Source organism: Eptatretus burgeri, chromosome 6 (genome assembly GCF_056783735.1).
Source record: "Eptatretus burgeri isolate ZD-2024b chromosome 6, Ebu_testis_v1, whole genome shotgun sequence".
Taxonomy (NCBI): domain Eukaryota; kingdom Metazoa; phylum Chordata; class Myxini; order Myxiniformes; family Myxinidae; genus Eptatretus; species Eptatretus burgeri.
Genome location: NC_140966.1, coordinates 108,283,669 through 108,300,180, shown reverse-complemented (window position 1 = coordinate 108,300,180; position 16,512 = coordinate 108,283,669). Strand labels below are relative to the sequence as shown.

The following is a 16,512-nucleotide window of genomic DNA, read 5'->3' as shown; positions in this document are numbered from 1 at the left end:
GGTCCAGTACAGGGCCCGTAAGGTCAGCAGTATCTTCAGCCTTAACTGACAGGGCACGATAATTAGGGCTATTCACTTTGGATTCAACCATTGCGATAGGTCTAGCGGAGTCTCCCTGCTTCTCCTCCAATTGCAATTTCCAACAATTTATCATCGGTATGTATTAACCATTATGGACATCGGTCATCGGTATGTATTAACCATTATGGACATGTCAACTCGATTCCCTGAAGCTGTTCCCTTAAAAAGGATCACAGCTCAGGTGGTGGTGGATGCCTTGGTTCAGTTTTTCACCAGATATGGTTTGCCAAAGGAGGTGCAGTCTGAACAAGGCTCGAATTTTGTGTCTGGTTTATTTCAAGAAGTCATGCACCAGCTCGGAATTGGGCAGTTGAATTCCTCGGCCGACCACCCACAGTCCCAGGGAGTCCTTGAGAGATACTACCAGACCATGAAAACTATGTTGAAGGCATATTGTATGGAGTATCCTGAAGAATGGGACAAAATAATCTGTTTTGTGTTATTCGCCACCAGGGATACCCCAAATGAATCCACAGGTTTCAGCCCATTTGAGTTGGTGTATGGCCCTGAGGGTCAGGGCCCTCTTAAATTAGTAAAAGAGATTCCTCGAAGAAACTGAGAATCCCAATGTACTTTCAGGGAAAGACTTGCCCATGCCTACAATGTCACCAAAGAACATCTGAAAGTATCTCGGCGAGTAATGAAGGCATGTTTTGACCAGAATGCAACAGCTCATAATTTTAATGCTGGTGACAAAGTGCTAGTTTTACTACCTCTGCCTAGGGAGCCACTATCGGCGAAGTTTAACGGACTTTACTTGGTCAAAAAATAAGCCGAGTGATGTGAACTACGTGGTGAGGACCCATGACAGATGGAAACCCCGCTGGATGTACCATGTTAACATGCTTAAACGGTACTATGAGAGTGATGCTGGCCTCGGCCAGCTCGTGGGGCGAGCTTAGCTGGTTGGTCATATAAACCGTCAAGATACCGACTTGTGAATCAGATCGCATTGCTCTACAAGAACCTGAGAGGGAACCCTTGGGGGGCTAAACTATCAAACTCGGAGGTGTTGACACATTTGGACTCCGAATTAGCTCACGTACCTAAGGAGAAACGATCTGATGCAACTGCTCCAATTAGGGAAAATGGCCATCTATGTTCTGATGAGCCAGGGTGCACCTCATTGGCTTCCCATGATGTTGAGGCAAGGAATGCCAGACCAATCAATCCACCTATAATCGGCTAAATCCTGACAAGTTAGCAAAGGTTCTTGAAGAGGTATGATATTTGCGAGAGCACGACATCATCGAACCCAGTCAGAGCAGCTGGAGTTCGCCCATTGCACTCGGACCAAAACCCCATGGTTCTGCAAGATTCTGTATAGACTTACAAAAGGTGAATGCGGTAACCTACACCGATTCATATCCCATCCCGAGAATCGAAGATTGTATAGGCAGGGTCGGTAAGGCTGTTTATGTTGGCAAAATAGATTTGCTTAAAGGTTGTTGGCTTGTACCTCTGACTGACCAGGCAAAAGAAGCCTCAGCTTTTGTGACTCCAGATGGCTTATTATCAGTGAAAGGTAATAACTTTTGGGATGAAAAATGCATCTGCTGCCTTCCAAAGGTTAATGAATCGGGTTACTATTGGTTTTCCAAATTGTGTAGTTTACCTGGATGATGTCATACTGTATAGCGATACATGGCAAGACCATTTGAGACATCTCCGAGAACCATTTGGAAGACTTACCGATGCCAAATGCTGTAAACATCAAAAGAAGTTAATTTGCCAAAGCTGGGGTTACCGACCAAGGTCATGTTGTCGGTCAGGGTCATGTATCCCCGAGACAGGCTAAGACCCAAGCGATTGCTGATTTCCCTGTCCCCACAAATAAGCGAGAACTGCTTTGGTATCTCGGTATGTCTGGGTTCTACAGGAAATTATGTGCGAATTACAGCTTGCTCGTGGTACCCCCAACAAACCTGTTGATGAAAAATGCAAAAATTTTGTGGTCTGAATCCTGTCAAAAGGCTTTTGATAAATTGAAAGCTATTCTGGCCAATGAGCCAGTGTTGGCCACTCCCGATTTTGGTAAGCCATTCAAATTAACTGTACACGCAAGCGATGTTGGCGTAGTACTCTTTCAGGATGATGCGTCGGGTATTGAAAAGCCAGTAAGTTACTTCTCCAAAAAGCTGAACAAACATCAAAAGGTTTATTCTACGATCGAGAAGGATGCCTCGAGTCTGATTTTGGCTTCAGAGTTTTGAAATATATGTAACGAATGGCTCAATCGATGTTATGGTATATACTGACCAAAATCCTCTGGTTTTTCTGGAGGAGTTCAAGATGACGAATCAACGCCTTTTCCAACGGGGGCTTTTAGAACAGCCATACCCCTTAAATTGTACATATTTCGGGTAGAGATAATGTCATGGCAGATGCTCTATCTCAAGCTTAACATAATATTCATGCACGTGTGTATAAGCCCTGATGCGTGTAAATGTCAACGGGATGAAGCTGTTTGTTTACTGCACTGTTCATGCCATGTTGAGACTAATCTTCCTTTGTAAAAATGTGAACCTGCCTTTGTAAAAGAAAACTTTGCTTGGAGTACAGTTTCCTTCCTTGAGGGGTGGAAAGGTGTTGTGGTCTGTGATCCCACTTGCCAAGCTTTGTACCAGCCCCGGGTTCCCGTGGGAGGGACTCATTCGTTCCCAATCACTCCATCACAGCACCATTCATTATTTTTCATTACCTTCGGGCCGCTGCCTCCGCATTCATTCCACATTTACATTCATTCCTGCACCAATCTATCGAACTAGTTTCTCCATCTCGTGCCTTCGCCGTCGTCTCTTCAACAATGCACATTACTTTCAACACTGCGTTGGTCAGCCAGCTTCCTACCTACAACAGATCAACCTTGTCAAAGGTGAGCACTCTCTCTGACAGCATCACTTCAAAGGAGACTGGTTCTGTGTCAGGCTGTAGCACTTTAAATGAGCACATCTTTTGAACTTGTATTAACAAAGGACAACAGGAGAAAATGCAAATGGAAGAGAACAGAGGTTGATGAGAGATAGTATGGGGTTAAGGGATGTGGAGATAAGGGAGAGGAGTTTCAGAGGCTGAAGGTGAAAAAGGGGTTGTGTGGAACACACGGAGGAAAGGTAAGGGGGTACTGGGGTTCAACATTCCACCATATTTGCAAAGACAAATTGATCCCTTTGCAAAGTGCATGGTCCTCTGGGTGGACACAAATGACTAGTATTGCTTGTCAAAGACCACAATTGCATTTCCCTGCATTTGGGGTTGGTGATACATGGAAGCTGCTGGACATTTTCATCTGTTGCATCGATTAGAGCTTCGTGTCAGTACCACATGCTTCGTAAAATGGAGGTATCACGTAAAGTTAACAAAGGTTTAATGAAGTGGATGTGCAATGGTTCAGTGTTACCTTACCAAGTGATTATAACACTCAATCACGCGAGTTAACCGTTATAGGAGAGAAAACTTACATCGTCCCTTTCATTCTCACTCCTCTTGACGATTTCCAGGTCCTCATCACCGTCTTCATCGGATAACGACAGCAGTTCAAGCTCTTTGGAAAGCAGGTCCTCCAAATCTTTATCCTCCATATCCGTGATTGAGTCACACTGTCACACACAGAGCAAATCAACGTCACATACAAATGAAGTTTGTGAGGACACCTGCTCTTCCAGGACTGGTATCCCGAAGAATGACTCAGCATCACACTTTTCGTTGTACAACATCAGGTATTTGGTTATCACGTGAACTAAATGATGGTGGTGAAGGGCCAAGGCACATATGGGAGGAGAGGGGTTAAATTGAGGAAATGAAGAAAAGGAGGGAGGACAGAAAATGGAAAGGAGGTTCAGTTGGGACAAGATAGGAGAAAGGGAAGGGAAGGGGCATGTGTGGAGAATATGTATGTATGGAAGAAATGAAACACCCAACCACATTTACCTGTGTAATAAATAGATGGACCCTTGCGTAACTCTCATTACTTGCTTACAACAAACTTTTATGATGAAGTACAGAAAGTTGTGAAGCCAAACACGGGTCTGCGTTCAAAATGTAAAGATGTTCTTCCCAAAGTAAGTTGACTCCGATTGACCTGGCCACCCAGCTGGTAAAGTGGCAGGTTTAGCCGGTGCAGGTCATGTTTCCGGAGCACATGGTATTCCACAAAGTCTTTCCCAATTTTTTTTGCTTTGGTTTTATATGTTTTCTCATTTAAAAGGATGAGCAGGAGCAGACCAACTGGAAAAACATGCTGCTGTTTACAAGTGCACGATATTGTTCCGGAAATGGCCCTTCGTATGCTACTAAATATAGGATTAGCCCAGATCCCCCATTAAATGCATGTTTAGCCAGGTTGTTCAGTAATTCGAGGTTACATGTGTGTCGGGAGATGTCACAGGCTGTTATTTGTTTGTGCAGCGGTGGTGTACCGAGGGCTTCTTATTCCTTCCTTCCCCTCTCCAGACAAGGCCCCGCCCAGTCGCTTGAGAGGGAGTTGCCTAGAGAAGGAAGTGAAACTAAGGGGAGGAGTTTGTCGGCTTCGTAAAGGGGCGCGCCCCGAAAAAAAAAGTGGTAAGAAACTGAGAGGACGGAGTTGAGCAGTCGGGCTTCGAGGCGAGCGTGCGCCGGGAAGGCAAGAGAGAAACGACGGGTGTCGAGGCGCGATCTGCTGGATGAGTAGTTGGGCTTCGAGGCGAGCGAACAAAGAAAAGCCAATGGTGATTCTGCCGGGAGAGAAACTGGACCTAGGCATGCCGGGTCTGCCTTCTGTGGCCTGGAGAAGCAAGCCAGGGCCGAAGGAAAGGCAGGGAAAGGACTGCAGGAGGTCTGTCTGCCCTCGGCTGGATGAGACGACTGGTGGGAGTCGTGATCTGCTGTGTCGGGGATGGCTGTGTCTGTCTGCGATCTGCTTCGTGAAGGAGGCCTGAGGGATGGACTTGTATGCTGGACCTTGTGAGAAACCAGCTGAAACCCATCATCGACTTGACCGTCTGGTGCAGTCGACCTCGCGGGGTCTGAACGCGCGGAGGCCGCATGCGTGGGCGGTGCGACATAGGACGACGAGCTCCATTTTGCCACGCGGCGTGCTCGAGCTTGGGGCTCGAATCCGTGGACATCCGCCTGTTACGAGCCACATTCGTACTTTTGACACTTTCCTCTCATCCATGAAACATCACCAAGTACTCTGTCTTGTCTGTATGCTGTCTATGTCTTGTCTGCATGTCGTTTAAGGCTTATCTCGATAGGGACCCCTTCGAAACCCGTATCTCCCTTGTTAAGAACGGGTTATAGATAATTAATTATAACATTGTCGTGAATATTTTGCTTATGTTGTGTTCCCCGATAAATCTGTCTGATTTGTATGAAGTTGCCGCTTTGAGTCAATTTGTGCCGCGCTGAGAAACAATTCGCTCGATTGGTATATAAAACCAAAATGGTTACAGACTGGCAGAAAACGCTCGGTATTTGACAAAACCAGTCTGTAACCGGGGTCTATTTCCCCAACTGGTAAGGTCCAGGGGTACATTGGTATCGTGATTGAAGACGCGTGACCTGAGGCCTGTGCTGAGCCAGCCGGCGTTATAACCCCAGAGACGGCGGTGGTGAGGGTAGCACCAAATCTGTAACATTTGGCTTCAAGACTCGGGTGAGAACCCCCCCACCCCCGGATCCGCAACAATACTTTTCTACATTTTTGAATGAAAAATACATTGTGTTAAATAAATTTGTTTATTTAAGTTCAACAATGTTGTGCAATTCTCATTTTTTATTATTAAATTGTTTAATCAGATGCATATGTCGGCATTATATCTTTATCGGCATCAGTCCTTTAAAAACCCATATTGGTCGATCTCTTTGTTATAACCATGTGCCGACACAGAGGGCCAACTGCATATTTAAACAAACAATACTGAAAATATGCACTGTAACAATTACCACTGTACGCCATCTGTAAACGATAAATGTTTACGACTCCCTCATTGTACATCGCACGTAAATGATAAACATAGGACCACTGGATCTGAAGCTAATCTGGGTTCTGGCCTCATGTTTTAACCCAAATTTGGGAGCATTCTGACTGGTGGGTCTGGAGAAGACGTTTTGGAAGCAATTTACTATCTATCGAGTGCAGCCTGTGGCTGCTGGTTGCATCATCGGTTGGGACGCAGCGATGTCGCTGATGCAGTGTCCTCCTTACCAGTGCACTGGTACTCATTTTGCCGACTTTGAAAGGATGACAGGCTGAGTCAACCTCCTGGTGTATTAATTCAGCGGCCCAACGGGGCTTGAACTCAGGACCCTAGTATCCCAAGCCACCACCCTAACCAATAAGGCAACACCAGGCTTAACAGAAATTTACGAAGTCTGCCATTTTGACTTCCAAGTTACCTGACCGGACCGAGCTTTGCAATCCCCGTTACCAGTCAGGAGCGGAACCTTGCTGCTAAATTTCAACCGGATCGCCCAGCGGTTTGGCCAGAGAAGTCAAAAATAGGAGATGGACAGACGGACAGTGGACTATGACAATACCTTATCTCTAAATTACAATTCCAGACAAGCTAAAAAAAAACCCCCAAAACACTTCTCTAATCACACCACCATTAAATTGAGAAACACCAACTCCCTTGGGAAGTGACCAGCTTCCTTGGTGTATCAATGGAGGGAAACTTCTGGAAAAAGTTTTTTTTCTTTTTTCCTTCAGCCTTTCAAACTTTATTTTAATTTCAATTGAATTATATACTTGAACACCACAGAACACACATTGTTGGTACTTCCAAAAACCTCCAGGTTAGCAATACTTTGACAAAATACTGCACCATCTCAACCAATCAAATGTTCTGTTCTTCCTCTCAGTGTCGGGGAATATCAAGATTCGTACAAAATGGCGGCTCGTAGGAAATATCGGTCGTGCTCAGAAACGCAAAGCAAGAGTTTAAAAGACCTTTTTCTCAAGAGTGCGGAGGGTAAGGTGTTCAACGAACTCTCCAGTCCTCATGTTATTTACGTACAAGTTCACGTCCAAGACCAAGTTCAATCAAAAAAAAGACTTACAATGACGATAATATTTTTTATTTTTACTTTGTTAAAACGTGTTATATGGAGAAAAAAAAAACGAGTTTGGATCAAAGTGCTCAAACTGCTTCATCTTCCATCTGATGATAGTCCATGATCAGGAACCTTGCTAATGGTTTCACAAACAAATCAAATGGGGGGCTTGTTGAGGGCCTGGGGAAGATCAACAATACGATTCTGTGTTTGTACAAAACCACATCTCCCCAAACAAGTTCTCGTCTCACTCAGGTCCACATTACCACGACATTGGATATTTCACAATTCAGATGAATTGGAAAATAATGCAAAATAATCAAATGTCCTTTTATATCAAGTAACCCAAGACTCACGAGAGAACTTGGACAAAGAGGAAGGTGGTGTACGTTTTCCCATTTTCCCTGGTATCACCTCCTCGGACCTGGTTATATGTTCATTGTCCTGAACATCTGCACCGGAAGACTCTGGCCGAGTGTAGAGCGAGCAATTTCAAATGGAAATGTTCAAGAAAAGCACAAAATGACCACGAAGGACGTACATGGAGAGAAGAGGGAGGAGTATCTTCCACTTATTCATTCTATATCAATTACAGAACGTGGATATTCGAAGGAATGAGTGGACTTTTGTAAAATTCCAAGGATATTTGTAAATGGTGAGGTGAATGTGTTTGATGGGAATGAACTTGAAATCAAGGAATCATGAACAGTTGACTTAGGTGCAAAAACCAGCGAGGTCCATTCAAAATTTAAACCTTGATCACTGCAGATAATTTCATAATTTAAAGATTATTTTAAATGTTTGTAAAATGTTGTTTGCCTGGACAGTTGTTGCACGTTTGCCCTTCTTTTTCAAACTGTTCCTGGTTCGGTGTCCTCTGTATATTGCTTGAATTGTGATTACTGCCCCTTCCGTGGTCAGGTCTACCAAGAAGGGACTCTTCATCTCATTTCTCTCAAACACATGGCAAGACACCACATCATAAAGGGGAGATGTTTTCAACTTCATACCACGTGATGCGGTGCCACAATCATGACCCAATTGAGGTCAACAAACTCTGCCAATCTGCATTCGGCCTCAAAAGCTGTCTTGATGATATGTAGGACATAAATCTGGACCGCTGAGAGCATATCCTGCTTTTTATACCTTGTCAAGGCTCGTATGAGAGCAAACACACAACGCACAGCAAGGGGGGAATGAGACGAGAGGGGCGGGAGTGGGAAGGACAAAACATTGGGGAACAGAGACATTAGGAGATCTGTGGAAGGGAGAGGGATGGGACAGGGAACATGGGGAATAGAAGATGGACATTACAGGGACTTTCAGGAAGGAAAGCAGGGAATTTGAAGGAGGTGGGCTTGGGTGGACTATTGGGGGTAGAAAAGATCGAGGATTTGGATGGGGGATGATAAGAGGTGGTGGTGAACAGCTGTTGTGAAGGCCTGGAGGGAAGAATGGGAATGAATAGAGTGAGGGAGTTTATTCCAAAGGCGGGAAGAAGAGTAATGAAAGAGTGAAGGTGAGCAGTGATTCGTGATTTTGGTAGTTTTACCAGAAGGGGGTTGTTGGCGGACCTTGAGTGTCCTGCGGAAATGCGGTGGGGACAAATCGCAGAGAGAGCAAGGGGGGGGGGGAGAGGGTGAGGCTGGAAAGAAGACGGTAGAAGACAGAAAGACCACCGACCAACCTGCGGTGATTGAGTGAGAGGCCCAAAGACTCAGCCTCATTGCGGGAGATGCCAATGATCCGAAATGCCTTGGTTTCTTCATCGTGAAGCCGAGAAAGGTGGGAGGCAGGAGCACCAGCCCAGAGGGGAGAGCAATACTCCGTCAGGCTGCGGGCAAAACCTTTGTAAGCAGTCAGGAGCTCAGGTGGGCCGAGGAAAGACTTTGCACGACGGAGGATTCCCAGTCGGCGACTGGCTTTGGAGGCGAGGTTTGAAATGTGGCTTTCCCAAGAAAGGTCATGGCAGATAGTGAGACCCAGAAGCTTGAAAGAAAGGACTTCTTCCATAGGATTGTTGAGAAAGTGGATGGGGGGGGGGTTCTAAATGGTCCTTTCGAAGAGACATAGTGAGAGTGTGAGATTTGTCTGGATTGAAAGACATGTTCCATGTGTTGGACCAGTTTGTGATTTTATCCAGACCTGCAGTGAGCGAAGAAGCTGCTGCTTGCCGGTCTGAGGGATGACCGATGGTACGGCAGAGGGTGGAGTCATCAGTAAAGAGATATAGAGGATTTTCCAGAGTCGGAGAGATTATTGATGAAAACCAGAAAAAGAACAGGGCCCAGAACGCTACCTTGAGGAACTCCAGCCTGGACAGGAAGAGGGGATGAAAGAACTCCATTTAGGGCCACACGTTGACTGCGACAGGAGAGGAAATCTGCGAGCCATGAGTGGAGATGGCCTTGGATACCATAGGAAGAGAGTTTGGTGAGCAGGGCAGGGTGCCAGACTGTGTCAAAAGCACGTGATATGTCCAGGGATATGGCTCGGATTTCCTGTCTGGCATTGAGGACCTCCATCCATTGTTGGGAGAGCAGAAGCAGCATATCCAGGGTCGAGTGACCTGGTCTGAAACCAAATTGATGATCAGAAATCAAGCCATTGGAGAAGAGGAAGGATTTGATGTCTGAAGTGATGATGGATTCCATAACCTTGTTGATGATTGGGAGAAGGCCGATTGATCTGTAGTTGCAGGGATCTGTTTTTGCACCTTTTTATGTTGGGCAGTGATATTTGCCGATTTCCAAGCAGATGGCAGATGACCTTGAGTAAATGAGAGGGTGAATAGAACAGAGAGGGTGAGCAAGAGCAGAAGAGCAGGCTTTGAGGACGCGTAGGCTGATGCCCTCTGGTGCTTGAAACAAAAACAGGAAAAACACTCGATATATATGGATTAGATTGTGATATTTATAATATTATGTATGGGAACCAATATATGGTTATATAATATAATAATATAATAAAATAATAAAATATTTATCTCATCAACAAAGAGCAGTATTGAGACTGTGCTCCATTTAATTGGTTTGGGAACCATTCTATTTCCTCAGTGTAAGCTTTGTTTTAAATGCTGAAAATAAAACATACGGGTGTTTTGAGGTTGTAGGATAAGTTGTTGCCGACAAAAAGTTTATCAATAAGGGTTAATATAACAAATGGATTTTGAACTCTAACCTCTCATCAATATCAAACACAATTGAAGCAATGGAGTCGTCCCAATATCTGCTAAAATGACTCTCTCAAAAATTCCATTTCTGTCATGTTTCGAGCTATTTTATCAAGGTCCGCGTCCAGTTCATCCAGAACGAGATGTAACCGAGCAAAGGGAGATGATGAACAAACACAGTCTTTCCAGGGAATCCCCAAATTATCCCATTCATAGTCGGAGGATTCTTCGACTTGCATCATCCAACCTTGCGTAGTACACGTACACCCACTTTCATCAGAGCAGGTGGGTTGGTGGAGAGGGTCTGGAAACCTCTGAAGAAAGAAGAACAATAGAGCATCTGTAAAATATAGTTATGCCTCAAAAAAAAAAAAACACAAGTAGCTCACAACACGTCATTGATGGGATAAAGGCTGAACAACAACTCTTGGTGACGTATTCAGGAAAGATATAATTTAATGAAATACATTAGTTATTGATCCTTCTTCTTCAACTATAAATGGAGGAAGTGTACGAGTGTGTGTCTGTGTGTGTGTCCGTATGTGTCCGTGTGTGTGCGTGTGTGTGCATGCGTATGCCATGCTTTTTGTGTATTAATTACGTCCGTCTAATTAATACTAATAATATTCACAAGAATAACAATAATAGTGGTATCATATGGCAATAATAATAACGAATGTATAATACCGTGCTGGCCCAAGCACAAAGCACATCTGGGCTTGGTGAAAGACAAACTAATGGTCAAGCAGCACAGCAGGCGGGTATGCAACAAGGTATTAAGTACACCAGAGAGAAGAATGGACCTGGTCAAAGCTTTTCGTCTTGCAGCTCGTCAGGGTACACGCAAGAAGACCAGATACGCAGACACAAAAAACAATAATCATAATAATAATTTGCTCAGACACAGTTGTGGATTGGCTCGAAGGATTGTTACCGACACCAACATACACATCATAGCGTTGAGGCAACGAGGAAACCGGAGACCTGTTATAATGGATCCAGGTCAGAACAAATGCAGTATTTGCACAAACTATGTTTGTATGCAAAGAACAGGAGCTCGTGTGTGTAGAAATGTGGCTTCAAGAACACATAAATGTGCATTGGCACGAGCACGTGTCACAATCTAGAACCATTCAGCGTGTTCGGCCTGGGCACATTCAGGATTGTTCATCAGGAGGTGCTGACCAATGGCCGAATCACTTTTCTGAACGACGTTCTTGTTTGGTTCTTGCATGCATGGGTTTGTTGTAAAGGACAAATCTCGAAGTTCTTCCGGATTTCCATTGGAATGTGCTGCTTGATCCGATCCTCCAGTCTCAGGGATGTGGGACCTCCGTACCTGGCATTACACCGGCATTGGAATTCATAAATAACATTGATTTGTACCACCCACAAATTGCTCCCCAGTCCAGAAAGATGTGCTTCCTCCTATAAAACTGAACACTCTCGGTGTAACAGAGTTGTAACACTGTGAAACTGCCTGTTTCACCTGTTATTCAAACTTTTGAGAGATTTTACCTCTCCACGGCAGCTTAAGGTAAACCAGACATGACTGCAGTCTAAATACAGTGTTCTCAGACTGATTGGCAGTCTTTTGTTGTGTGAACCCACGGATGAGTCGCTCAGGGTAGGCATTGTCACGGAGAATGGTTTTAACGCACTCAATTTCAGCAGTAAGTCGACGGGGTGAACAGATGGCCCACACTCAATAAACCACAGCAATCTGTGAGTGGTACAAATCACTCTCATTGTTGCAGAGTTGTAACACTGTGAAACTGCCCACTTCACCTGTTGTTCAAACTTTTGAGAGATTTTACCTCTAACTTAAATAAAGGTTTTACCTTTTACCGAAGAATTAAACAAATAAAAGGTTCCAACAGTTTTGTCTATCTCTTGAGGAACGGGGATGGGCAGGGTGGTGAGCACTTGTGGCACTCTCAAAGACTCCCAGGCTTACTGCCCCCTCTTCTACCCTGACCCCAGCCCTTCCCTCATCACTCCGCTACTTTGAGCACAAGCACTGACCTTTGGCCCCAGGTTCCACAAACCCGATCAAAACTACTGGGTGAGGTGAATGTGTTTACGGGATTGAACTGGAGGAATCATGAACAATGGGTTCAGATGGGAAACACCACCGAGGTCAATCCAAAATTTACATCTTCAGTCCTGCAGATTATTTCATAGTTTAGATGTTGTTTAAATGTTTCAGAAAATGTGGTTTCTCACCTGGATAGTTGTGACACTTTGGTGCTTCTGTTTCATATTGTTACTGTCCAGGTATCCTCTGTAAGCTGCTTGGGTGACAGCTGCCTTTTCAATTGCAAGGTCAACAAAGAAGGGACTCCCCATTTCACTTCTCTCAAGCTCAGAGTAAAACACTGCATCATTGTTACATGGACACATTCCATGGGTGGTGTTTGACATCATCCAGTGTGATTCACCTCGAGTGGTTAACAAATTATTTTCACTCTTACATTTCTTCTGGTGTTTACTTGGATTGCAGCCAGGGTAGTTTGCCTGCAGAGGAAAAAAACAAGAATCAATTTATTGCAGAAATCTCATTCAAACAGAATAGTCCATGAGGCCGACCACTTTGTCGGTACCAAATTAGTGCCCGGTTGTGTTTTTGTTATCATTGGAAAGCTTATGACCTCTATGTTGTGGGAATGCACGATAGCAAGCAAAACAGAGTAGCTGAAGCGTTTAATTAGCCAAATTCAAAATGACCGACGTTGAATTCCTGTTGTTTTTCAATATTTGAGAAATTTTAATCCACATGGCAGAATATGCATATGTAGCTACATATTTCATTACTATGATGTTATATACACTACTTGAAATAGATAAAGTAAATTGAAACTCTTTCAAAATGTAAAATACAACATTCCGCAAATACAAAAAGTGTCATAACTTTGGTAAAGTCCACATAAAGGAGTGATTTTGTTGTCTACATACGTTTTCATATATATATATATATATATATATATATATATATATATATATATATATATATATATATATATATATATATATATATATATATATATATATATATATATATATATATATATATGAGGATTCCATTAAAACCATACTTGATGTAATCAAACCCTTCCTTGTCATGCAGCAAAACAAGTGAAATACATCAAAATGAAAAAGCGATATTAGTGTCTTGTGTTATGTTCAAGAATATTTAGTATAGGTGTTAGTATTCAGTGGCTGATCCATCTATTGATGAAATTTGATACTCAATAGGCCTACCAGGACTTGGCCATCACTTGTCTGGTAATCTATACAGGGAATTCCTTACAGTTTGGAGTATAAGTGATGATTCACTCCATCGTTTTGAGTTGTGGCCTTATCCCTGAACATTTTTAAAATATTGTACTGCTGGTAGATAGAAATAGATTATGTGTTTTTCTAACATATCTAATCATATTATAGCATATATTCAAAATCGTTCATTCCTTAGTCTGTCTGTAGGCTTGAAATGCAAAAATCTGTACTGTTGCAATGCACTTTTCTGCTTCATGTAGTAATTTGAGACTGCACTCATGCAATAAGTTGCATTTGTTTTCATTATAACAAATTATTGTTGTTGCTTTATTTCAGGTATCCCAATCAAGCATAAAGAATAATGGCCATGCAATCCTCCAACAGTGGTGAAGGGCCCTCACAGACCGCTTTTCAAACAGATTCGCCCCCAAGCAAAAGATCTAAACCTTTTTGTGTTATCCATTATCCAGAGGAAGATTCCCAATCTCCGCTCACTTCACCAAAAGATGTTTCATCATGGCAGACATTGCTAAATGCTGCATGTGTACGTCAGCATGCCCCATTGCTGGAGAAAGCTCAAAATCTATCAGAAGAACAGGTGCCTGACATAGTTTACTATAGACCGTGTTGGTCACGCTTTACACTGAAACGCGACCTTCAGCTCTTAGAAAAACATCGAGAAAGGCGTGATGATGGTGAAACCACAGTATTTGGTAGCAGTAAACATCTTCCCAGGTCAAAACCTTCAACAGCAAGGGTTTACAAAACAAATTGCATATTCTATGAAAGAGAAAAGTATAAAAAAAACATCAAGAACAAGAGAATCGATTGTACAGTGCACAGAGCTGCGATGTGATAAGAGAATATGGGAGTGCGCAATACAAATGAGCGACCCGAAGATCTTAGCAGTTGCATCAAGAGACTTAGTTGCCGCTGAGGCACATTACCACCACTCATGTTACCGCATGTACACTAATAAAGGCGGTGAAACTGCAACAACTGATGCGTCTCCTGATGCCGAAGAAGACTGCCTGTACAACGAGGCTGAAAGACATGCGAACGAATCGCTCTACACATTTATCCGTGATGATTTATTCACGAATCCTCGTGTATTAAAGATTATTATTGATCTCACAGCAATCGTCGTTGAGGTGATGTCAAACACAGGGATCACCATGACCAAAGAATCCACCAAGAAGCATATTCGACGAAATATTGAAAAGGAATTTGCAGATACTTTACATTTCTGTAAAGATGATAAAGGGAAAACACTCGTATTCCCTCACAATCTACGAACTTGTGAAAGAGAACCAGAAGCTCAAGGACAAGATAGAAACCCTTACAGCAGTAACATCTGGTGATTCTTCTGTCGTTATCAAAGCTGGCCAAATAATTCGATCTTCCATAAAAGATCCGCCAGGATCAAGTGTGGCCTTTCATGCCCGCTTTGGTGAACTGGAGTGGCTTCCGATTACCAGAACTTCTGCAAATCTTCATAACGTGTGTCCTTTCAGGTGAACCAAGCTATCACAGTGCCTCGCAAAAAATTCAACTGTTAGTGGATTCATATGGCCAAGATCTGGTCTACAGTGTCACCTGTGGTCGTGTGAAACCACCGAAGGACATCTTGCTATCAAATGCAGTGAAAACACTGACAGGAAACTCGGAAATCATCCAGATAATAAACAAACTAGGGCATGGAGTTTCATATACTGTTCTCGAGGAAAACGACACTGCCTTGAGCCTTCAGAAAATAGCCTCATCCTCAGATGATTCTGTCTCACTTCCTGATTGTGTTAACCCCTACATATATTCCGCTCTCGTTTGGGACAATATAGTTTTCCTCGAGGAAACTGCAACAGGAGCAGGAACAAGCCACAGGGTCAATGGCATCATTGTCCAACAAAAGGTGCATGGTCCTAAGCTGGAATCGGCACGACCTGTAATAGAAAAGAAAAAGCAACGTTCCATCAAATATGAAGAACAACAGCTTCCAATTTATAACACTGGGAAAAGAGAAGGACCTGGAAGCAAAACAGTTGCTGAAGAAAACCACGCTCTTCCTCAAAAATCCATCCACAGAAAGGACTTGATCTGGATTCTTCTACGGCAAATGCAACCGGAAAACCAAATTATTCCAGGATGGACAGGAATCAACATCATTATGAGACAGGACCAGACAGTTCATCAGCACAACATAGGCTATCTTAACCCAATCAATTTTCCAGCAACCAGCATGGCGACAGCAGCTGAGATTTTGAACAGGTCAATGAAGGTAAAAGAAAGCCCACATCTTCAAGAGGTTGTACTGGTATTCGACCAAGCCCTTTATTCCAAAGTGGCAGTTCTGTGGAAACACAGATGTCAATATCCCGGAGTAATTCTTCACCTCGGCTCTTTTCACATGGTCTGCAACTTTCTGGGAATACTTGGAAAACGTTTTGAGGATGCAGGCCTGTGTGACCTTTGCAGTGAGGCAGGAATAGTGGCAGAGGGATCTGTGACGAGTGTCATGGCAGGCAGACAGTACAACAGGTCTCTCCGAACGCACAAATACATATATGACGCCCTTTTCAGATTGCTATGGGCGGGATTTCTGCTATGGCTGAAGGAACAACAACCTACACAGATGAACCAGATCGATCAGTTATTGGAATTACTGAGTGATCTTCTGGACACTTCTCGTCAAAGTTCCAAATATAAAGAGACGCTGAACCATGAATTGTTCTTGCAGATGCTGGAACACTTTGAGAAATATTGTGAACATCGACGGCACACCAATGGACCTCTTTCAGCGTTATGGATGTCATACTTTGACATGGTTGGGGGAGTATTGCTGGACCTAATTCGCTCTTCCAGAGAAGGTGATTGGAATTTGCACATGGCTGCAGTTCGTGGCATGATTGTCTGGTGCTTCACCTATGACCGACAGAATTATGCCCGATACC

The 16,512-nt window shown here is 43.5% G+C and overlaps 2 protein-coding genes across 7 annotated transcripts in view; one reads left to right on the top strand and one right to left on the bottom strand.

Annotated features, from left to right (window-relative positions):
- The window catches only part of APAF1 (apoptotic peptidase activating factor 1), a 515,858-nt gene that overhangs the window by 183,112 nt on the left and 316,234 nt on the right, over positions 1-16,512 (top strand). The gene's annotated exons all lie outside the window — the stretch shown is intronic.
- LOC147025566 (uncharacterized) overlaps positions 7,057-16,512 on the bottom strand; it is a 34,666-nt gene continuing 25,210 nt past the window's right edge. For 2 of the 3 annotated variants that reach the window (XM_085886639.1, XM_085886638.1), the window contains exons 10-11: positions 12,515-12,805; positions 7,057-10,602 (exon numbers count right to left, since the gene is read on the bottom strand). In XM_085886639.1, coding sequence (XP_085742765.1) covers positions 10,348-10,602; positions 12,515-12,805 — 546 coding nt within the window. In that variant the 3' untranslated portion in view covers positions 7,057-10,347. Of the gene's footprint in view, positions 10,603-10,700; positions 11,628-12,514; positions 12,806-16,512 lie in introns of those variants that run through there. The other variant, XM_085886640.1, reaches the window with a different exon arrangement.